Genomic DNA, 25,505 nt, shown 5'->3' with positions numbered 1-25,505 from the left:
ACATGCTATCAAACAGCATTATATGCTATAGAAAAATCATTTGTGAAAGGAGTCAACTGATATGGCAAAGTTAACTGTTGTACTATTTTAAGAAACCACAGCCATCCTAACTTTTAACAATCACCACCCTGATCTGTCAGCAGCCATGAACACAGAAAAGATTCTCCACCAACAAGATTATAACTCACTGAAAGCTCAGATGATGGTCAGCATATTTTATTATTTAAGGTATGTACAGTTTTTTAAGATATAATGCTATTGCATACTTAATAGACTACAGTATAGTATAAACTATATGTATGACTTTTATATGTACTGGAAAAAATTACTTGATTCACTTTATTAAAATATTTGCTTTATTGCAGTGGTCTGGAATCAAACCCACAATATCTCTGTGGTATGCCTATAGATCCGGTCATCATAAGAGCAGGCAAACTCATTATTGGCTTGAGCCACAATCACTACCCAAAAAACAAACATCATCTGTTCCCCAGCTTCCATCAAGATTTAGGCTTGACACATGTTATAACATGGGTGCACCTTGAAAATATTATGCTAAGTGAAAGAAGCCAGGCACAAATATTATATGATTCCATTTATATAAAATGCCCAGAATAGGCAAATCTATAGAGACAGAAAAATAGATTAGTGATTGCCTAGTGCTAAGGACTGGGGAGACTAGGTACAGAACTTCTTTTTGGGGATGATGAGTATTTTCTAAGACTGACTGTGGTAATGATAGTGGCATAACTCTGAACATACTGAAAACCACTGAATTTTACATTTTAAACGGGTAAACTGTATGGTATGTGAATTATATCCCAAGAAAAGTTGTCCAAAAAAAAGAAAATAATAGCCTAGTGTTTTTACATGTTACTTCTGATGATGATGCTTACTTTCTCCAAGGATACTCTCTTATCTCATGGTAGAGTATACAACTGATAAACAGAGGCTAGCTGCAGAACTTCCATGGAGACAGGCAGCTTTGCTCACTTTGATTCAGTAAGATTTACTGAAGCAACTGTTACAAGTGGGACACAACCTATGGATTATGAGAAAACTGAGATGGAAGAGAGTAGGTTCCTACTGTCATGAGCCTTATGTGGTAGAAGAAACAGACATTTAGACAATGAACTATTTGCTACAAAGCTGAAAGAGATACATGGAGACAAAAGGTGCCATGGTAGCCCAGAGGAGCAAGGACTCTGACTTCAGAGAATCAGTAAAGACTTCAAATAGGTCAACAGATGTTTCAGGGACCAATTTTATCATCCATTGCCACATCAGCATTCATGTATGGCAGCTGGGCAAAGGCCCATCACAAGCTAGTCTAAGTTAGACTATTCAACCCGTCTAGTTTTGCTTAGTCTCTCAGCTGTCATCTCACTCCCAGTCCTGCTACTGACCTCAAAAAAACATATCACCAGTATGGTTCTACTCTGATGCACTGCATGCCAGAAAGGTGTAAATGGTGGAGAAGAGTAAGAACTTCCATATTCAGAAGATTCTCATGCATCAAACAAAGATGTTAATTGACTGGCCTAGAGCAAAACTCTTGGAGTCCTGGGCAACACATAATGACAGTAGCAGTAGATAATGAATAATGGGTACTTAAAAAAACAAAACAAAACAAAACAAAACAAAACCTTTTTCTCAACCTTTTGTCTACTATACAAAGTATATGACTATCATAAATAAATAATAAAAAAATTAAAAAAAAAAGATTTTTCAAAGTATTCAAGTAAATACTGTAGAAGAAAGATCTACCACTACCATCCAAACAAACACAGAAGGAAAAAGATCAACCATTACTTGACAAACCAAGAGTGGCCAATGCAACAGGCAGAAGTCAACACAAACGGGACAGCACTAAGCCCACAGTAGTGGGTATGTAGATACATCAAGGAAGCTGCCTACATGGGAGGACCCAGAGCTGTTTTCTGGGCTCTGCCCCAGGCTAGATGGGTCAAAGGATTCAGCAGGTGGCAAGGCAAGAAAAATAAAACCTAACAACAAAACTAGAAAAAATGTAATTCTTTCATATCCTTTCTCTATTGGAAATAGTATCAATCACCAAGCCCCAAGAAATATATTAAAAACTCAGTGTTTTCATTTAATGTGAGAATATTAATTCCACTTGCCAAAGTGAGTATTAGAGATGAGTGGGTTAAAAAACGCAAATCACAAAGAGGAGGTCTCAGCATGTTCTCTCAAACCTCCTGCCTCATCACATTACACCCTGGTACAGATGGTCTATAAAGGTCCTCAGAGGCACACTGGATATCTTGTTCTTGGAGAGGACCTCATCTGCGTACATGAAGCACAGGAACATCAAAAAGGCCTGGGGAGGGGCAGCTGTGTGGCTCAGTGGGTTGGCTATCTGGCTCTTGATCTTGGCTTGGTTCTTGATCTCAGGGTCTTGAGTTCAGGCCCCATGTTGGCTCTAGGCTGGACATAGAGCCAACTAAAAAGAAAAAAAAAGGCCTGGAAATGGGGTATGCACATTGAGCTGGGGCTTTCTCCAGCTCCTTGCCACCAGAAGGCCATCAGGCTGACTGCATTTTCTGGCATAGTGTGGCCCATCCTCTGAAATCTTCCACATTAATTCCAGCACTAAGCTCAATTTGTGCATCAGAGGAGAGGGAGAGTATCTCCCCATAGCAGATGAGTAGTTACCATAAAAGCAAGCAGATCTTTAATCAGGCCTCTCTTATAACCATAAATGTTAACAGTAACATAAGACAGAGTAAAAACAATGGGGAGTCAGAAACAAAAACCTGCTACAAATATTATTACCAAGAAAAATATCTACAAACAACTTCTCCTTTCCCAAGCAATGGCTCATAATACTTTACCAATTTCTTCAGGATAACTCTTACAACAAATAATCTTTTATACTAAGTCATTTCTACTCCCTCCCTGATCAGCAAGGTGCCATTCTCAGTAATAACATCCTCTTAGCATTAGATAAGGGAAATTGTTAAACTTGAGTCACACCCCTTATTTAATATTTTAATTTCATATATCACTAGCCATTTCCATCAAGAGAGAGAATTATCAGATGTGATATTATTTGCTTATTCTAACACATTCTTTAAATAAAAACCTACTATTAGGGCACCTGGGTGGCATCTACCTCTTGATTTCAGCTCAGGTCATGATCTCAGATGGTGGCATCAAACTCTATCCTGTGCTGGTCTCTGTACTCTACAGGGAATTTGCCTGGGACCCTGTCCCTCCCTCCACTTGTGGGGAGCTTTCTATTATATTTACAAATAGGGCTCCTCAAACTGTCACTCTGGTGGCAGGTTCTTCTATTAGTTTGAAAGGTATATAAAAACGCTTGACCAAAAAATTATAAGCTCCCTCTGTTCTCCATTGCCCTCTGATCCAGTAAGAGACAAAAAGGATCATAAAAATTCAGTTTCAGAAATGGTGACCTTGTTTCCCACATACCTGAGGAATGTGAGGGGGCTTCAGCGATGTGGTGAGATATGGGAGGCCCTCAACTCAGAGCCAGTCTGTGAGTGGAACTATGGGCTCTGGGGGAAGCAACAGGAATTCTTAGCACTATCACCATCATGACTCTGGGTTAGGTACAATGGATGGCAGGAAATTGCTGGCTTTCCCACTGGTACCAAATAGGTTGGAGAGGAAGAGTTAAACAGTGAGAGATTTTTTGACAAGCCTGGACTGACCATACTTCTCTGGGGTGAAGAGGAACAGGAAGTATGGGGTTGAGGGGGACTTAATTGGGATAATTCCATCTTATTTGGCCAGGTTTTTGCAGGGTACATTTAATTAACAATTTTTTTTCCTCTTAATACCTGAGAACACATTAAGTACAACAACCTCCAAAATGTTCTTGGCTACCTGTCAAAAACAATGCTTCCTGAGCTCTTAAATACATAATTTTTCATGTTAGAATTTTTAAATACTTGATCCCTAGTACAAATAACCATCACCACCAACTTCACCACCAACATCACTTATGAAGTGCTTACAGTGTGCCAGGCACTTTGCTAATAATAAACACTTTACATCTGCAAGCTCTTTTCATCCTCGCAGTAATTCTGAGGTAAATATGGTTGTTATTCTCATTTTATAGATGAGGAAACTGAAACTTCAAGGGGTTAAGGGACACTCGGATTAAAACCTAGGTCAGCTTACAGAGCCCTCATTCTTAATACATTCACTTATACTATCTCACTTAAAAATGATGAGGTAAAAAATTCATTATCATTAGCAAATGAGGACTGCCTACTTATTATTTATGGTTACTTTCACAGTGTTTTAAGAAGCATAAAATGGTCATCTGTGCTTTAGTGCTACAATTTAAGGCCTGTGCAGATATATCTGTTCTAAAGCCCACAAAACTATTATTAAGAAGAAATGATGAATTTCAAAATCATCAGAAGTTTAGATTCAGTTTTATTAAGGTCAATCAAATTGTCATATTTACTAAAGATGCTTATTGGCTTTCAATGTATTTCTAAGTTATTTATCTAGATTTTATTTATTTAGTATTTATCTTGTATGTATGTATATTTGTATGTATGTATATATGTATTTGAGAGAGACCGTGAGCAGGAGGGAAAGGGAGAGAGAATCTGAAACAAACATGGGGCTCAATGCCACAACTGTGAGATCATGACCTGAGCCTAAACCAAGAGTCAGACCCACTGAGCCATTCAGGTGCCCCATAAGTGATGTATTTAGAATAAAGGTACTCAAGGGACTGAAAAAGCAGATATCTCACTAAATAAGATTTTAATAAAATGAGTATCATCGGGGATCCCTGGGTGGCGTAGCAGTTTGGCGTCTGCCTTTGGCCCAGGGCGCGATCCTGGAGACCTGGGATCGAATCCCATGTCGGGCTCCCGGTGCATGGAGCCTGCTTCTCCCTCTGCCTATGTCTCTGCCTCTCTCTCTCTCTCTCTCTCTGTGTGACTATCATAAATAAACAAAAATAAAAAAAAAATAAAATGAGTATCATCATCACAGTAATAATTGACTTAAGCTAGAATCATCAATGGATTCTAAAACCAATCGGTGAATTTCGGAAGGGGATACAAGATATTTAACATACTCTTAAAGTATCACTTCAGAGATTAATCAGTATTTGCAAAGGGAGAGAGAGGTACTTTTAAAATGGAGGAATCTGGCAGATAACACCTTACCCAAATGATCAAACGTAACATCACCAACAACAGGGTAAACTTAACATGCCTCCTGTACTATGTCCTCCTCAATGCAGCACATCATCTACATACTATTCCTGCCAACAGTGTTTTACTTGAATCTCATTATGAGGAAACAATCAGATAATTCCAAATTAAGTGATATTCTATAAAACATCTGACATGGACCCATCAAGTGATACAAAAGATAAAAAGCCTAGGAAGTGGTCTAAATTAAATTAAAGGACAGTAGAGAGATATGACAACTAAATACAAGATTAAAGTTGGATGTTAAGGCCACATGTTTGGATCTTGGATTTTAAAAAAATATCTCTAAAAGACAGAACTAGAACAATCTGGATATTTTTTCTTCATAGGAGACATGCAGAAGCACTTAGGAGTGAGGGGTCTTAATGTCTACAACTTACTCTGAAATAATAACCACACACATACACACACCACACAGAGAAAAAAAAGAGAGAAAGCAAAGGTGGCAAACTCCTGATAACTGGTGAATCTAGAAGGCTATATAGGTGTTTGTTGCATTATTCTTAGAGCTTTTTTGTAGGTTTGAATTTTTGTTTCAAATTTTTGTTTAAATTCTAGTCAATATATAGTGTAATACTGGTTTCAGCAGAATTTAGTGATTCATCACTTACATATAATACCCAGGGCTCATCACAACAAGTGCCCTCCTTAATACCCATCATCCATTTAACCTATCCCCCTTCATTAACCCTCAGTTTGTTTTCTATTGTTAAGAGTCTTTTATGGTTTGCTTCCCTTACCCTTCCCATATGTTCATCTGTTTTCTTTTTTTTTTTTTTAGATTTTATTTATTTATTTATTCATGAAAGACAGAGAGAGAGAGAGAGAGAGAGAGAGAGAGGCAGAGACACAGGCAGAGGGAGAAGCAGGCTCCATGCAGGGAGCCGCACGTGGGACTCGATCCCGGGTCTCCAGGATCACACCCTGGGCTGAAGGTGGCGCTAAACCACTGAGCCACTGGGGCTACCCCGTGTTTTGTTTCTTAAATTACACATATGAGTGAAATCACATGGTATTTGCCTTTCTCTGGCTGACTTATTTTGCACAGCATAATATACTCTAGCTCCACCCAACTGTTGCAAATGCCAAGAGTTCACTCTTTTTGATGGCTGAGTAATATTCCATTATGTATATATGCCACATCTTCTTTATCCACTCATCACTCAGTGGACATTTGGGCTCTTTACATAGTTTGGCTATTATTGATAATGCTGTTATAAACATCAGGGTGCATGTATCCCTTCAAAACTGTATTATTATATCCTCTGGGTAAATACCTAGTAGTGCAATTGCTGGGTCATAGGGTTGTTCTGTTTTTAACTTTTTGAGGAACCTCCATGCCATTTTCCAGAGTAGCTGGACAAGTTTGCATTCCTACCACAGTGTAAGAGGGTTTTCCCCTTTCTCTGCATCTTTGCCAACATCTGTTTCCTATGTTGTTAATTTTAGCCATTCTGACAGGTGTGACGTGGTATCTCAACATGGTTTTGATTTGTTTTTCTGTAGGTTTGAAATTTTTAAAAATAAAAATTTGTAGAGAAAAAATTAAAACCACAAGGTCTTTCTGGGCAAAGAGAATAATATATTATTCCATTCTCTACAGAGCTATTTGGTACTTTTAAAGATCCAATAGTTTTTTTTAAAGATTTATTTATTTAAAAAAAAAAGATTTATTTATTCATTCATTCATTCATTCATTTGAGACACAGAGAGGCAGAGACACAGGCAGAGGGAGAAGCAGGCTCCACGCAGGGAGCCCAACATAGGACTCAATCCCAAGTCTCCAGATCACTCCCTGGGCCAAAGGTGGCGCTAAACCGCTGAGCCACCTGGGCTGCCCAGATCCAATAGTTCTTAAAATCAGCTAAAGCTCTTAGTGGTTTATATGTTTCTATTATCAACTACAATGGGAAAACAATTCCAGCTTGTAGGGCTGTTCCCCAAACCATTGCTATATTCATAAAACAGTAGCTGACCTAAGGGACAGCCACTTTCGATTGAGATCAGCCCCAGAAGGAAAAATCCATGGTCTGTGTACACACACACACACACACACACACACACACAAAACCTCTCTCCTTGCACAAAATCCAGGCTCCCTTACTTCCTGTGACCTTCCTAGATAGACCTGAAGGACACCTGTCCAGCCAGACCTGTTTGAGTTCAGACATTTTTTTGGCACAGAAGTCTGTTCCAAACATTCTCACTAACCTTGGCTCTCAGGTCAGAAGACTTACCTAGTTTGCCTCAGGAGTCTTTGTCTTTGGATTCAATTCAATGGAACCAAAAATATTTATGAGGTACAAAGCATGAAGCTAGGCAATGAAGCTACAAAGATGAAGAAGCCAAGTCCTGGAAAAATCCTACCTTTAAATAAATGACTAAAGTACACTATGAAGAGTGTGGTGTTGGGGGTGTGTCCTCCTAGGAGCACTGGTGAGAGACAAATGGAGCAGAGATGTCCAAACATCAGGAAAAGCCACAGAACAAAGGCCATATATGAACTGGAGGATACTTAGTCTTCCAGTAAGTAAAGGCATTCCAAGTTTAGGAAAGAGTACAGGCCAAGGCACAGAAGGTCAAAAGTTTGGCTCATTTGGAAAACAGAGACTAGAGTTCATTAGTTAAGAGTATAGGATTGGGGGCAGTGGACGAGGAGAGCTGAAGCACCCATCAATTTCCTGCCTGCTGCCTAGAGAACACTGTAGGTCTCTGAACTGGATTCCCTATTCATTTTCCCTCTTGGATGAAAACATCCGATTTCCAAAATTTACCGAACACTTACTATGTGCTCTAGGCACTGCAGAAGAATACTAACATAAACAAGGTTTTATTCTTAAGGAATTTATAAGCTAGTACAAGAAAGTAATGAAGAATAAATATATAGAGAACTCTAATATAGGAACACATTAAGGATTCTAAGAAGTATTTTTTTAAGTACTTGTAAAAGTTGAACTTCATAGAAAGAAGACAGATCTTTCAGTGAAGAAGACATGGATAGAAAAATCAGGGAAGTCTTTCTGTAGGTGGTAACAGATCTTAATGGCATGACATAAGTGAAAAAATGGAGGACATTCCAAGGGAAGGGATTAACCTAAGATAAGATGTAGAGATGTCTCTGCAGATACTACCCAAATCCATGGATTCCTGAACGTTTCCCATGGATTCAGAACTAAATATATTTCTTTGACTATATTTACTAAATACAGATGAAGCTCAAACATTTTGGTCTAGTCTGTTTTGTGTGTTTTTTTTTTTTTATTGCACTAGTAACTTCTGGCTTGGGAAGCAGGGGTGGGGAAGGTGGGAATGGACTAGATACCAAGTCTGATGGGTAGAACCACCTCAGAGTTGAAAATTGGCAATCTACTTCCTGTGTCCAGAGCAGTGACCTGGGGCGTTGGGCTTAAAAATTGCTCTGTTTATGTAACCTCACATTTCCTACATAAAGAGGTCCTTGTGAAGTCAGCCAGTCTGTCAGTTCTAGTCACAGTCAGTTCTAACAAGCACCTGACCATGAAAACTGAGACCAGACTGAGGGTGTGGGAGGAAACTGGCCAAACTAGTTGGGCAGTTTTATTATTACTGAGCATTACATTTTCATCAGGGGGAAGGACACTAATATTATTTGACAGTATATTATTTGACAGGAAAAGTACCTGCTTCTCCCGCTGCCTGTGTCTCTGTCTCTCTGTGCCTCTCATGAATGAATGAATGAATGAATGAATGAATGAATAATAATAAATAAATAAATAAATAAATAAATCTTTAAAAAAAAAAAAACAAAACTACTGGGTCTTTAAAAGTACCAAATAGCTCTTTAGAGAATGGAAATAATATATTATTCTCTTTGCCCAGAAAGACCTTGTGGTTTTAATGTATGTGCCCTGTTTCACATAATCCATTTAAGAACCCAATGAGTAGTATTAACTCAGATGAGTAAACTGAGGTTCAGAGATTAAATAACTTGCTCAGTGTCACATGGCTAGTAACTGCTGTCTACATGAGTCCACAAATATCCAGCTCGTCTCACTGCTTATTACTTTCCCTTGTTCAGCATCAAACAACTTTTAACCTAATAGACACTTCCCTACAGATGAAGCTTTAGTCCAAACCTGCTTGTACAGTGCTTGAACTTTGACAATCTAATTTCTCCTCCTTCTTGTACTTTAATATTCCTCTGATGAGCTCCTGATGCTGCTGCCAATAGATTTTCTCTGTGCCACCATCTCTCCTTCACAAGACTAAAGCCTTGACTAAAACTATCCATTCTATTTTGAAAGACAACCCAAGTCTTTGTTCTCAGATCTCAAAATTATTCACTAGATCCTCTTAGTTTCCCATTCTAAGCCTTTCAAGCAAAATATCCTCTCTTGGTCTCACTTGCTCATTCAATTCCTGTCAGCAAGTCCTGGCCCAATCTACCCCTCTGCTAAAACATTCACTCTGTCTCAGCGCGTCAAATTTGCACCTTCCATTTCAGTTCCTGTGAACTACCCTATTCTAAAGAAGGTTCTCGTCAGAGGTGCTTTGGCTTCTTTACATTAAATAAGCATCTCCCCCATTCATAGCACTTCTGCCTGGACACAGCACACACAGGTACTGCTATGACAGAGTATGCCTCTGTTATTTATGTGGCTGCTCAGGCTCTGTATTGTCACCTGTACATTCCTCTGCCTACTCCTTTCTATACAGTCCCTCAAACTACAAATGCTTTGAAATCAAACACTCATTCTTACAGTTCACCTTTAATACAATGCAGAAGAGAGATGTTTAATAAAACAGTTTAAACTGAGGCTGTGCTAAGCTTTTATTTTATTTAAAACATTTAAAAAATATTTTATCTATTCATTCATAAGACACAGAGAGAAGCAGAGACATAGGCAGAGAGAGAAGCAGGCTCCCTCTGGGGAGCCCCATGTGGGACTCAATCCTGGGACTCCAGGATCACACCCTGAGCCAAAGGCAGAAACTCAACCACTGAGCCACCCAGGCACCCTTGTGGTAAGATTAGGTTAGATTAGAGTTTAAAGATTTTACTTATTTATTCATGAGAGACACAGAGAGGGGGCAGAGACACAGGCAGAGGGAGAAGCAGGCTCCATGCAGGGAGCCCAATGTGGGACTCGACCCCAGGACCCCAGGATCATCCTTGAGCCGAAGGCAAACGCTCAACCGCTCAGCCACCCAGGCATCCCTATGCTAAACTTTTAAAAGTAGTAGTAGGTCGGGGATCCCTGGGTGGTTCAGTGGTTTGGCGCCTGCCTTTGGCCTGGGGCGTGATCCTGGAGTCCTGGGATTGAGTCCCACATTGGGCTTCCTGCATGGAGCCTGCTTCTCCCTCTGCCTGTGTCTCCGTATCTCTGTGTCTCTGTCTCTCTCTGTCTCTCATGACTAAATAAATAAAATCTTTAAAAAAAATAAAAAATAAAAGTAGTAGTAGGTCAAAACAGCACAAAACAAAAAAAGCCCATTCTTGCTGCCCTGCAATACAGTTTCCATGTTTTTTATAAGAAAATCCTTCCTGAGAATGAAACCTTCAATCAACTAAATATTAGTTGATAAACCAGGACCTGAATTTTTTTTTAAGGCAAAGTATTATTCAATAGCTTATAAACAGCAAAAGGTTAGGTATGGGCTAAAACCCTTAGTTTCCCAACTTGGATCAGTTTATGTAACTCAGAAAGTAGAAAAACTTGGAATCCGGGCCTAAAACAACACTGACTTATTTCCATTCAAGTTATATTACAAGGGGAAAAAAATGTGAAGTTTGAAAACTTTCCTTTCCAAGGCCAGATTCAGATAAACTGAAGGAAAAAGAAATAAATGCCACAAATCCAGCCTATGCAGCTTCACAATGACCTATTTATGTCCATTGAAAGTAATCTTTCCTGTTCTTCAAACAGTATCTCTGTAGCTGCTGCCTCAAAGTTCATCTGAAACCCATGTGGCCTGGCTTGTGCCAGGTTCACAAACCACGCTGGTAAGTATATCCTTCCCAAATTGCATGACCTTGGTCCCAAGGACCAGCAAGCCACCTGGCTAGCTCAGAAGAAATACATAATCACCAGAACAAACAGCAACTCAGAAACAAACTCTTTACTCAAGGTGAGTGGCAGTCATCCGATCGAAAGGCATGGGTTATTCTTGCAAAAATCTGCATGCCTGTTACTGTTCCTGTTCAGCCGGCTGGGCACCTGAATCCTGTGGCCCTGGACTGTCAGAACTGAAAGTGGCTGCCCAAGTGGGCTGAGACGGACTCCTCCACTCTGCTGCCAGCATCACCAACTTCTGAACACGGTTTCAGAGCCACGTGGTCCATCTCCGTCCCAACATCTGCAGCTGGCTGCGGTCCTTACCTTTGTCCCAGAAGTCTCTGCCAATTGTGGTAGTACAGCTGTACTGACTAGCCAGGAGATGCCAGTTCTTCATCCTGGTGCCCACCCCCTCACAAGAGGTGATATTGCTGGCAGTCTCAAGAACAGCTGCTTAGTACAAAATGAGGGGTAGAAGGCTAAAGGTGGACAGACAATTTTGTAGCTCTAGTGACAGCAACTCTGGACATAGGATATTCTTCCAGGAAGGAGGCTATGATAAACATACCTATCATCATAAAAGCTTGTCACGTCCAACTTATCTTCCTAGTAGTGACATTCACTGCCCCACATTCAAGGAAGCAGAACTAATGTGTTTCTTTACTAAACAGTCAAGATTCTACGGCCACTGTCTTTAAAATGGCCTATGTCTCAGCTAGGTGTTAAAAAATGAACTGGACCAATCAGATTCTCTCTTTCTGGAATTCAAGTAGAAATGTGTAAACAATTTTCCCACTGGAAGAACAATCATGCAGAGAAGAGCTGAATCACGATAATGCTGGAATACTGCAATGAAGAATTAATAGCTCCCACTGTTTGAATCCCTGCAGCCACCCCCTAGCATGATACCTCCACGATATCTGGTTCTACCACAGCTATTTGGGGGCTCTCCTTGTCATTCATAATCACATCCCCAATTTGAGGTAGTACAAGAGAACCTCTGATCCTTATAGTCAAAGAACTCAATTACAAAGCAGGACACTGCATCACCCAAGGGGCAGACTCCCAGGGTTAAGCTATTTGGGATGTAATCCCATGCTCACAGCCACAGCAAAAGGGCAGCTCAGACCCACAACCTCAGCTGAAACCAACTCTTGGAGAAACCCCTTGTATGTGAGCATAGCCAACAGAACAGAAGGATTCAGGAAAAAGCCAAGGACCACTTTGATTTTTAAATAGCTGTGAAGGTATCCCACAGGTCACATAACTTAAGTTGCTAATTTTTATATAAAATCCAGTCTTGTAAATAACAGCATAATTTATCAGATTTTATATTTAAACTCATATTCCTTTCCCAAAAATGATATACACTAGTCAAACAAATAAAAACTACTTCGTTTATAATTCACCAGGTAAAACAGCATAAACTATTGGTCAGCCATACTGATAAAAGCTATGTGGTTTTAGGAAAAGACACTTCACCTCTTTGAGTCTTAATTTAAAATAAAGATTATATTAAAATGAGATGATCTGTAAGGAAATTTCTAGCTTTATTTTTTTTTAAAGATTTTATTTATTTATTCCTGAGAGACAGAGAGAGAAATAGAGAGGCAGAGACACAGGCAGAGGGAGAAGCAGCCTCCTCGCAGGGAGCCCGATGTGGGACTCAATCCCTGCACCCAGGATCACACCTTGAGCTGAAGGCAGATTCTCAATCACTGAGCCACCCAGGCATCCCAACTTCCCAGCTTTAAAATGTGACGGACTTTTACTCTCTGAGCAATATAGTGAACTCATCATTTGCCAAGATAAAAATTCATTCATTTAACAAATACCTGAGGGTCAGCCACTGAGGCAGACATGCAAGGAGCCAGGCATAGAGCCGTGAATAAAACATAAAAATATCCTACTCTCATAAAACTTACATTCCAGTCTACAAAACAGACAGAGAAACATGTAAGTTTTTCAGGTCATGATAAGTACTTTGAAGAAAAATAAAATGGGAGTAAAAAAGGAATAAAATGAGGGTAAGAGGGGCTAGAAGAGGATAGATAAGGAAATCAGGAAAGATCCTTCTGTTAATTAAGGTGACATGTGAGTAGACGTCATCTAAGGGAAGAAATGAGCAATCTATTCAGAAATCTGGGAAAAAATGGTTTCAGACAAAAGGAAGTACTAAGACCCTGAAAGGCCTGAGCGAACCTCAAGGAATGGCAAAGAAGTCAGTGTGAGACAAAAGGAAGTACTAAGACCCTGAAAGGCCTGAGCGAACCTCAAGGAATGGCAAAGAAGTCAGTGTGGCCAGAGTGGGTAAGAGAGAGAATGATAGGAGATGATGCCAAAGAACATCAAAGATTGAACAAATTTGATACGAAAGGAAAGGTTTAAATGCTTCCAGCAGAAGATTCATACCAATGTGGTTTTTGGCTTCTGTGGAGGTCCATTACATTCCAAACCCACAGGCAGAAGGTAAGTCCACAGCTGCAATGTACCATCTATCTAATTTGGAACTAAGCAAAAACCATGCTGCATGCAGATGTCCAAATTAGCATAAACTTCATAAAGAAAATTGCTTTGGGAAGCCATATGATATCAAATCTGGAGTCATTAAGATTTTCATTTCTTTTAACTCTAGTTAAGCTCTGTCAATCTATCCTAAAGAAAATACTATGAAAGGAAAAGCCATATACAAGGATATACTAACAAAAAGGAGTATTATTTATAATAGCCTATGTGACCAACAAGCAAATAAATTAAGGTGTAACAATAGATTAGGCAGACTCTTGAAAAATATGAAAATTATGTAGTAACATGGCAGAGAAGAAGGAGGATAGAAAACTGTATTTCTGCTATAAAAACACACCCTGCCCAAAGGATATATATGAACAGAGACTGGAAGGAAACAAAAAAATGATGGTTGGTTCTGCTTGGGAAAGAGGATTACTCTTATTTAAAATAACTCTTATTTAAAATAACTCTTATTTTAATAATCTTAAAATAACATGTTCAGTGCAAACTAGATTTCTTTGTTCTGGTTTTCCTACTTTATTACAATACTAACACCTAGAATTAAGATAACAATAGAAATTCCTGTGATCACGTAGTTGACAAGAGGGCTACATCATTTCTGTTCCATGGAGGTATTTTTTTTTAATTAAAAAAATGTTTTTAAGTAATCTCCACACCCAATATGGGGCTTAAACACATGATCCTAAGATGAAGAGTCACCAATTCTACTGACTGAGCTAGCCAGCCACCACCCCTCCATAGAGATCTTCTCAGTAACCCTGCAATATGTGATGGTGCTGATGTACATTCTTGAAGCTATCTTCCCTAGCCTTCAAGGCCACAAACATACTCCCAGTCTTTCACCTACCCACCTCTCTACTGACATGTTCTCTTCTTCCTTTTGGATCCTAACAACATTTACTTGTTATCTGTTTATCATTTTCTTCTCCCTCTTGAGATGACTCTCAAGAGATGTATGTCTTCAGCCCCAGTCTCTTTCCCCAAACTACCTAACTACAATCTCATTGCCCATTAGTAATTTCCAGATGTGAGGACACACCAAACTCTACATGTCTTTAATCAAATCCTAACTACATCAAATGGTTTTCTCTCAGTTAACTCCCCTACATTCAACAGTACCAAGACCCTCCCGTTCAGTGTAAGTGATTTTAAGCAACACTACCATCAAAGTCTACTACCATCATGATCTACTCTCATTCAGAACCACTGGTCTCTTACTGCCTCTGTCCTAGTAACATCTGAACACTAATATCTTAGGCCTTTGTGGTCCTTATTATTGCTTATAAACCTGATTACAGAAAATTCCTAAATAGTTTTTCTGATCCTGGCTAAAACACCAAAAACAAATTAAAAAAACTCAACCACCTATCCCTTGCTTTAAAAAAAAAAAAAAAGGCTTCAATGATATCTAGGTACTGCAAAAGTATCTAGGGGCACCTGGGTGGCTCAGTAGTTGAGTGTCTGCCCTTGGCTCAGGTTGTGATCCCAGAGTCCTGGGATCAAGTTCTGTATCAGGCTCCCCATTGGGAGCCTGCTTCTCCTTCTGCCTTGTCTCTGCCTTTCTCTCTGTGTCTCTCATGAATAAATAAATAAAATATTTTTATTTTTATTTATTTTTAATTTTTTTTTATTATTATTTATTTATGATAGTTACAGAGAGAGAGAGAGAGAGGCAGAGACACAGGCAGAGGGAGAAGCAGGCTCCATGCACCGGGAGCCCGACGTGGGATTCGATCCCGGGTCTCCAGGATCGCGCCCTGGGCCAAAGGCAGGCGCCGAACCGCTGCACCACCCAAGGATCCCAATAAAATATTTTTAAAAAGGAAAGTATTCTATATGCATTTTCTTATTTAATCCTCATAACAAACCAGAATTAGACACTATTTTTATTTCCATTTTGTAGATTTAAAAAAAGAGAGATTTAGGAAAATAACCAGCCCAAGGATACAGATATGGCAAGTAGTGGAACAGGAATCCAACCCAGGCAGCTTGTTCCAGAGCCTTTCTTCTTGATCACTGGTTACTCAGTCTAAGTCCTAGGATTGGCAGTCAGACTACCACATAATCCTGCCTTAATTAAGCTTGCCATCTATCTCTGGGCTATCCTTATTCCCAAATGAGAATAGTAGAGTACAATATTTAAGATCCTTGGACTCTGAGGCTCAAATCCCAGCTCTAGCATTTAACACATGACCATGGACAAACTGCCCTCTTCTAAATATGTTTCTTCTTCTATATAAAATAAGAATACTAAGGGTGCCTACCTTGTGCAGTTGGGAAGACTAAATATGATTTAGAAAATAGTAAACCAATGCCTAGCTCATGGCAAGCCTTCAGTAAGTGTTAGCCATCGTACCTATCATAATTCCAGCCCCCTGCAATTTCTGCATATTCTTTTCTTGCCTAGCTTTGAAGATCAAGGTCTTGCACAGCCCACAGGAATCTGTTCCTCTTCTGCATGCATAGAATGTTTTTTACTCACTTGTCATTGAGCATAAATTTATTTGTATTTTAATAAAAATAACAGTATCATTCATAATATCTACCATATTCAGGGATTGCTTTGATCACCCCACAATCATCATGACCTTCTGAAGTAGGTACTATCAGGATCCCTCCTTTGCAAGTGATCAAACTAAGGCACAGAAAGCTTAAACAGCTAACTTAAGGTCATACAACAAATAGGTAGAGGAGCCCAGCAGGTCTAGTTCCAGAATCCATGCTCTTTACCATTACTTAATATTTAACATCTGTTTCCATGTCTCCTCTAGGAAACTGCAAAACCGAAAAACAAGGATGGTATCTTTTCTAGATCCTCCATGAGGCCAAATACGGGCTTTTCTACAGATTGACAAGCAACAAATATTTGATGGATTAATATTCCCAATGCTGCACAGTCACTTGCATCAGGACCTAAGCCTTCTGTATTTATTCTGTTCTCTCACCATCCCTTTTCAATAACTATCTTTTTTTTAATAACTATCTTTAAATTACCTGCACCCAGCTATTATAAACATAAGTGACATTGATTACTATTCTGTACAAATGTGGGATTGGGTTCATGCCCTAAGACTTGGAAGAACCTCTCTTTCCAGACCTCACAATTTTAACTCTGCTATTCCAGAACTAAAAAGTATGCAAAGACAATCCCAGAAAACTTTTCCTCAATAGTTTGGCTAGAATTGGATTTCTTTTCATCATCAACACTTTGCTTCAATTTCATCAATAGCTATTTGAAAATATATTTTTTAAAGATTTTACTTATTTATCCATGAGAGACACAGAGAGAAGGCAGAGATATAGGCAGAGGGAGAAGCAGGCTGCTCGCAGGGAGCCCGATGTGGGACTCAATCCCAGAACTCCAGGATCACGACCTGAGCCAAAGGCAGACACTCAACCACTGAGCCACCCAGGTGCCCCTATTTGAAAGTATTTAAAAATGATATTTCTATTTGACCCAACTCGATTCTTCTTCCACCCCAAATACAAACACTACACAAATGCCTTCATGTCTACTTTCTCTGGGGGATGATCAATTTAAGGAAGAAAAATAAATCCTACTGTTTCAAGGCTCTTTCTTTTGTATCATTTTCTCCTAACATTCCAACCACATTTCATTTATTCAAATGGACTAAAACCCTTTTATACTCAGTCCTTCCATACGGTACTCCTCCACTTGGAATCTGCTTCCCTAACTTTCTCGCTAACTCCTCTCAATTTTCAGGTCTGCTTAACTGTCATCTTCTCAGAGAAGCTTTCTCCACATCCTCACTCTAAATTGATGCCCCCTTTTTAGAGTCACTGGACTCTCAATTTATCCTTTCCAGAACTATCACAGTTTGTAATTGTGTTCATTGTTGACTAGTTAACTAATTTCTTATTTCCCCCACAGGACTATAAGTTATGAGGTATGAGACCAAATTATGAAAACACACATTCTGACTTCCATGTCTTCCTCCACCTTTCATGCTCCCAGTGGTGCTCTAGAGAACATGAAGCAATCACCTGCTTGTGGCCTACCAACAAACTGATCCACAGGACTTTGCAGATCCTCAAATAGCTGATCAAATACCTCAATGGTCTTTGTGCTGGAGAAAGCCCCAGACTCCATCACCTCCCATTGTGTTGGCCTGACCACACTTAAAGGGACAACTGATGTACCTGGTCACTGTTTCTCTACATAGATTTTAAATTCTTCACAGTCCATTGAAATGGTCATGGTGTTACAAACCCTACTCTATATCTGTACAGGTGAACTTGCCAGATGAATGAATCTGTATTTCATTAGACATATACTTTCTGAGAAAAAGGCCAACAGGCTCAGTGGTGGATGGTTCATTTCTGCTTACACATACACATACACAATAGTGGATGGTTCCTTTCTACTTATACATAAGCCAAAATGTAGAGCCAAACAAATTGTACCCAATAGCCAACCTAAGATAACCTAAAGAAAAATATATTCAGAATGAAGGGCATTACCAAGAAGGCATGGACCTGAATTAAAACCTAAGGAAGGGATCCCTGGGTGGTGCAGCGGTTTAGCACCTGCCTTTGGCCCAGGGCGTTATCCTGGAGACCCGGGATCGAATCCCACGTCGGGCTCCCGGTGCATGGAGCCTGCTTCTCCCTCTGCCTGTGTCTCTGCCTCTCTCTCTCTCTCTGTGACTATCATAAATAAATAAAAATTAAAAAAAAAAATAAAACCTAAGGAATTTAAAGAGAAGAAGAAATACCACAAAGAGGCATTATTAAGAAGGCACAGAATAGTTGGGGTGAACTTCTGAGATGTTCCCAACATTCAAAGCAATGGGCATGGATTCTCAAAGGTACTTCAATCTTGGAATAACACCAAATTTCTTTAGGTCCTTTCAAAACAGGTAAACCAGGTTTAGATTTTAGCTGGAAGCCAAAATACAACAGGAGTCAACAGTATAATAATTATTTCTCTTCCTAACCCCTAATCACAGAAAGGCAATCTGCTCTGCAAGGATGCAAGCCTGTAGACCAAAATCAGGATATCTAGATTCTCCTCTTGGCCTTGCTGTCATTAGCCCATCTCAACATTTTATCTCAGGTGTAAAATAAAGACATCAGATCTAATGTTCTATAGTTATATATTATGCTGTTATATAGGATTGGTACCCTAAACCATGGAGTTAACAGAACTATAAACTTTGTACTGCTCAGACCAACCCAAATGTTTTCTCAATATTTAGTAACAAATTTGAATAGGATATTGTAAACATGATATATATGCAGAAAAGGCAGACAAATGAATGGTGATACAGAAACCATTAGACATAAGGTATGACTGTGAGAAGTGAAAATATTTATCTTTGGAAAGAGAAGTCTTAAAGAGAAACTAATAGTCCTTTAAGTACCAAGAGACAGATGTCACAATGATGATTTATTCCATTTTACTTTATAGGATACAATTGATCAGTAGGTAAAGATTGCAGGGAAGCATTTGACTCCATTGAAAAGCAAAACTTAAAAATTAGCTAGGTCTAGCAAATATATATACTTCCTCTAAAATAAACTGACCTCCTTTGTCACTGGATGTCTCAGAAGCTGCATGAGCAGCTTCAAAGACTATTTTAAGGCAAGAGGCAACAAACTTTTTGCAAAGGGATTTGAGGGCCACATATAGTCTCTGTTACACATTCTTTTTGCATGTGTGTTTTTACAACCCTTAAAAATATAAAAACCATCCTTAGCTTACAGGCCACATAAAAGCAGGTAGTTTGTGGATTCCTATTCTAGAAAAGTGCTTTCCAATAGAAATATGAGTCACATGTGTAACTTAAAATTTTCAAAAACAAAAAGAACACAAAAAATTTTTTAACATCCACATTCAAAAGGTAAAAAGAAAGAGGTGAAGTTCATTTTAGTATATTTTATTTAATCCAATGTATCAAAAAATTATCATTCTAACATGAAAATAAAATTACTAGTGAGATATTTTACCTTTTTCTAAAACTAAGTCTTTGAAATCCAGTGTATATTTTACTTAGAGCATATCTCAATTCAAATTAGTCACATTTCAGATGCTCATTAGCTACTTGTGGCTAGTGGCTATCATACTAGACAGAGTGGTTCCAGAGAAACTTGTGCACACTCCACTGAGAAATAGAAGAGAGAACCTTCCAATCAACACTTTTTTTTCTTACACTTACTTCTAAAGATTCGAATTGATGGAGAAAGAAAATGTATTATTAGTAGTAATGTATTAGTAGTAATGACTGCTGAGATGACTGGCAACCTACTTGGAAAAAGAAAACTGGATCCCTTCTTGTGCCTTACTCTAATATAAAGTCCAGATAGAAATGAGAAGTCAATCTAAAAAAGTAAAATACATTCAAAGGCTAATAAAGATAAAAGAATGCCAAAAAAAGGGGGTAGGGGATGTTATTTTTAACCACCAGATTGGAAAGATCGAGAAAGAGTGATTTCCTCAAACTCAATAAAACTGTTTTACAAATCAGATACTGTAGGTGGGAACATACACATATATGACCTTCTTAAGGGCAGCTTTATAATCTGTATAAATATGTACCTCACTTCTGGAAATTTACCCTAAGAGGGGATCCCTGGGTGGCTCAGTGGTTTAGTGCCTGCCTTCGGCCCACGGCGTGATCCTGGAGTCCTGGGATCAAGCCCCACATCGGGCTCCCTGCATGGAGCCTGCTTCTCCCTCTGCCTGTGTCTCTGCCTCTCTCTCTCTCTCTGTGTGTCTCTCATGAATAAATAAACAAAATCTTTAAAAAAAAAAAAAAGAAGTTTACCCTAAGAGGTAGTGATACAGGGCAAAAAGATGAAGGCATAAGGATATTCACTGAAGCATGATCCATGAGAGGAAATAGCTGGAAGCAATTTAAATGTCCACCAATAGGAAAGATCAAATAAAATACAGTCATTAAAATAATGTAGGTTTCTTGCAGAAAGATGTTGAAATTGCTGAGGGGGAAATGCAAGTTATTGAACAGCATGTAAGTGTTACCTCATTTATGTAAAATGCCAAGTTTCAGATAAATGTTCACATTCATAAAGAGACATCAGAAGGGTATTTAATAAAATGTATGCAATGATTATGTCTGATAGGGATAGGTTTGGGATCATTTTCTTTGGACACGATTATATAGGTTTATCTTCATTTTTTTATGATGATCACCTGACACCTTTTATCCCAGAGAAGTTTTTATAACCTTCTCAGCATGATGTTATTTTTCAACTAACACTTTTAGAAATATCTTTTATATGTGTAATTTTACAGAGTATGCTACATGCACCACAGTGTGGTGAACACATTTTTTCCACTGAGAGAACACTCTCTTGATGCTCACATGCAACTAGTACTCTTAGGAATATCTTTTTATACATGTGACTTTATAGAGCATACTATCTACAGCATAGTGTGGTGAATTCATTCACTCACTGAAATACTGCTCTGATTCAAGGTATTATTAGCACTCTTAGAAACACGTTTTAAACATGTGTCTTTACATAGTGTGACACATGTACCATGAAGTGGTGACATTATTGTCAATGCAATAATTAACATGGTGATTTTTATATTTTCTGATTAATATAAAACTTATTTTATTAATTTTAAAAATTCTTGGGGAAAATTAAAAAGGAAATATTAAAAGTAAACAAACAGCCTCTTCTTTTCATAGGTTAGAGAGATAGTGGGGAGAACTATAGGTGGTAAAGAAACCTAATAAACCAGACACAAGAGGAAGCCATTAGCCTTTCCCAAGTTAAGCTATAATTTCATTCCTGTACAAAGCACAGGAAGGGTATTTTTGACTTCATTTTCTTGTGGTAATGTTATAATAAAAATACATATCAAAAAACCAATTCTTAAGAGATGAAAGACATCCTTGAAACATATCTACAGAATATAACACATGAAGAAAACTTCCTTTTTAACCCAAAACACTCTCCTATATAATTCAAGGAACTTACCCAGAGTTAACATCACTAGAAAAGTTGCCTGAATTCTGCAGAAATGACAAACTATGAACAAAAAAGTAAGAACTTTCACGTCTTTGTAAATTACAATAAATAAATAAATACATAGTAAAAAAAATAAAACAAAATCCTACTAAACATAAAGGATGAATTCATGTGAAGAGTTCTTTGCTAGTTTGTCCTCCACTCCTCAACAAGCTAAGTCACTTAAAATACAGACAGGAATAAAGGTAATTTTATATAATGTCATTTTTTAGCTACTAGGTTTTCCAAGTTTGGAGTTTATAAGATCTATAAAACCACAGGACTATGGGATACAAATAAAATTTGACTCTAAAAAATCTTTTCCTCTCCTATCACTAACATTCTACAAAACCCTAGATTTTTTTCTCTCAAGTAATGAAAATTTAGCACATGGCTCATTCACAACAGACTCACAGGATAGATCTCACTGGCATTACAATAGATGCCCTGAAACAATCAGTGTCCTTCTGGGGGAATAGTCTCCAAATGAAAACAGTAAGACACAAACAGGTGATCAACATTAAAATATTTTCTTAATTCAGGGAAAGAAGCCAACTGCTATTTCAAGATTTAAAAGGCTGTCTTTTATTGAACTGTCATGCTAGCTCTCCAACAGGCAGGCAGTGGAGACATTTTAAATGATTACCTTTAGGAGGAAAATATGACTTGCTTTCAGCTTTGTGAGGCCAGTCTACAACAAGAGGTCCAAACCTGCGAAAGCTGGCAGTGATCTCATCTATAAAAAAAAGAAGGAAAAAAAAAAAAAAAAAAAAAAAAAGAAGGAATCTTAGCAAGAGAAAAAATATATTGCAAGCATAAGGCATGTTATTTTTATTTAAAAAATAGTTTGAGAGCTATTTCTAAAGCATTATTACAGAAGTCAAACCTACTAAGTGAAGTACAATTGTTTGCTGGGTATGTTTGGTTATGCACTTTCAACCATGCAGAGTGTGTTTCTAATTATAATTAATTGCTCTTCACTGCCAACAAATCTGATGTAAAGTATTTGCAAGAAAAAAATCTGACATTAGCTAAGGTGACCTGTCAAGTTAAAAAAAAAAAAAAGAATTCTAAATAGAGGAATGTTCTGTTTTTAGAAAAAATGCAGAAGTACACAAAATATTTTAAATGTACTTTCACTTATGCAAAATAATCTCTAAAATATCTAAGATAATTAATATTAGGTTATGATTATTAGTAATCTAAGATTATTATCTGTAAGATTATTTTAGAAATAGAAAATTCTTTTGGTGAGGAGTCGGGTGTTATGTAGGTAATTCCATTTGATGATATAAAGTTAAAAACCAATGATCTTTTCTCTCATACTTATTTACCTACTACATATCCTATAAAGAAAATGTTTCCAAAGTTATAGCTCAATAAATTTACCCTTTCCTTCTGACTCCTGACTCAAAGCAGGTTATAACTTAGCTCCTACTCAGATTTAAGTTGCTACTCTCTCAGCCATGATCTCAACTTTGTCTTAAAAGAAATCCAATTGATAGATGATATTAACACTAGTATGAGAATAGTTTGGAAGAAAATGAGTCTCCATCTCTGTACGGCTTTTTTCTTTTTTTTAATAATAAATTTATTTTTTATTGGTGTTCAATTTGCCAGCATACAGAATAACACCCAGTGCTCATCCCGTCAAGTGTCCCCCTCAGTGCCCGTCACCCAGTCACCCCCACCCCCCGACCCTCCTCCCCTTCCACCACCCCTAGTTCGTTTCCCAGAGTTAGGAGTCTTCATGATCTGTCTCCCTTTCTGATATTTCCTACCTATTTCTTCTCCCTTCCCTTCTATTCCCTTTCACTATTATTTATATTCCCCAAATGAATGAGACCATATAATGTTTGTCCTTCTCCGATTGACTTATTTCACTCAGCATAATACCCTCCAGTTCCATCCACATTGAAGCAAATGGTGGGTCTGTACAGCTTTAAAGCAATAAGTCTTAAACTATTTCTAGACTATTTCTTTCTCATCATGAAAAAAGAAAATCATGATAAACTAGAGAAATATCACAGCTAAAACAATACTGACAAAACAATTGTTTTATTATTATTATTTTTTAAAACAATTGTTTTAACAATATTTTTATGGCAGATCCAAAGCCTACTAGAACTACAGTTGTTGTTTTTTTCCCTTAAGTTGTCATAATTTTATTTCATTCGTCCATTCAACAAATACTTATAGACAACCTACTATGTGTTGATTGGCTTTGGGCATAAGTGAAAACTCACTTTTATATCAACAGTATCGCAAGAACATTATTAAGAAAAATTCTAATTAGTCTTTATTCCTTTAAAGGCAAGGGGGCTCTTTATTAATAGATATCTATATTAAAATATGAGATGGGACAGTGTGATGAACATGAACAAAAGTGCTGGAATCAGACTAATTTTGAATGTCAGCTGCGCCATTAACTACATAACCCCAAACTCTCTCTTCAGTTTCCTTATCTATAAAATGGAGTGGGTAGGATATGCTTTAAAGGATAGCTATAAGGATTTAAATCGGATAATGTGAAGTGGTTAGCATAATTATGGGCTAATAAAGAGTTTCATAAATGTTAACTTCCATTATTATTTTACAGCTTATCCCCAAATTAATGATTAGGAAACAAGAAGCTGTTGGGAGACCTCTCTATATGAACACAGTTAAACAGCAGACCTGGAATGCTCCATTTATTACTTCCCCATCTATTGAATATTTTCATCCTCCAAACATGAAAATAGCAATGTTCCAAAGCTGCTTGGAGAGGAGAGGCAGGGTCAAATCACACAGAGAACAAACTTGGCCTTTATAAAGTCATTAATGAATGCATTGTACCTTCATCAATATCAGGAGGAAGGCCTCCAACAAACACCTTTCTTGAGTAACGTTCTACTCGTTCTCCATTTTGACAGCGAGTGGGAGAACTTAAGCCAGATGACAAGGATTGATCACCATGACTGTCATCCAGGAAGGCATCTTCAAAGGGAAAGAGAGAAGACCGACCTGAAACAAATGTGGAAGTTTCTACAGTTAAAATTATTTTCTTGGACAACAAATGCTTTATTAGGAGCCAAAGCATAGAGTGAACCATACAAAAAAAAAAAAATGTATCCTGAATTGTGACTTTTACAATAGGATGAGTGACTGCATATTGCAGAGCTTAGACAATACCATCATTTTTGTGGAAAGGTATGCATAATACATAAATAAATTGATAGGAAGAAGCATAAAATATTACAGCTGTTTTCACTGTTAAAAATCATTACCTTTTACTCATACCATCCTTATCACTGCTGCTAAGAGTATTCAGCAGTTATTTTTTCCTTTCCCCAGGCATTTCTTAAAATAAATGAAAAAGTAATCTTTATTCAAGATTATTCAATCTTTATTCAGATTTTTATTTGCTCAAAGGTTCAGACTGGCTGGCCCTGACAATGGAGGGAATATTAAACTGATAACAAAAGCTGATAACCTCTCTGGTTTAGCAGGACTATAGATGATCAAGTTTTCCCTGTCACTCTGAGCTAATCCAATTTGGGAACAAACATTTGCAATAATAACAGGTGGAACAAGTAAATGAGAACACATAAATTAAGATGTGGGAGTACAGATACAGATGTGGTTATGACATCCTTACCCTACTAATCTAGGCAGTAGTTTATATCGCTCAAAAAATTTTTCATTGTTAACTCTAAATCCAAATAGAGTCTAT

The 25,505-nt window shown here is 37.9% G+C and overlaps 1 protein-coding gene across 9 annotated transcripts in view; it reads right to left on the bottom strand.

The window, feature by feature from the left end:
• Nucleotides 1-25,505, bottom strand: part of CPEB3 (cytoplasmic polyadenylation element binding protein 3) — a 196,988-nt gene that overhangs the window by 51,357 nt on the left and 120,126 nt on the right. For all 9 annotated transcript variants that reach the window (XM_041744214.1, XM_041744209.1, XM_041744215.1 and 6 more), the window contains 2 exons: nt 24,629-24,796; nt 22,440-22,529 (listed from right to left, as the gene is read on the bottom strand). In XM_041744214.1, coding sequence (XP_041600148.1) covers nt 22,440-22,529; nt 24,629-24,796 — 258 coding nt within the window. The remainder of the gene's footprint in view (nt 1-22,439; nt 22,530-24,628; nt 24,797-25,505) is intronic.

Source organism: Vulpes lagopus, chromosome 2 (assembly GCF_018345385.1).
Source record: "Vulpes lagopus strain Blue_001 chromosome 2, ASM1834538v1, whole genome shotgun sequence".
NCBI lineage: Eukaryota > Metazoa > Chordata > Mammalia > Carnivora > Canidae > Vulpes > Vulpes lagopus.
The sequence above is the reverse complement of the archived record's forward strand: the minus strand, read 5'-3'. Positions and strand labels throughout refer to the sequence as shown.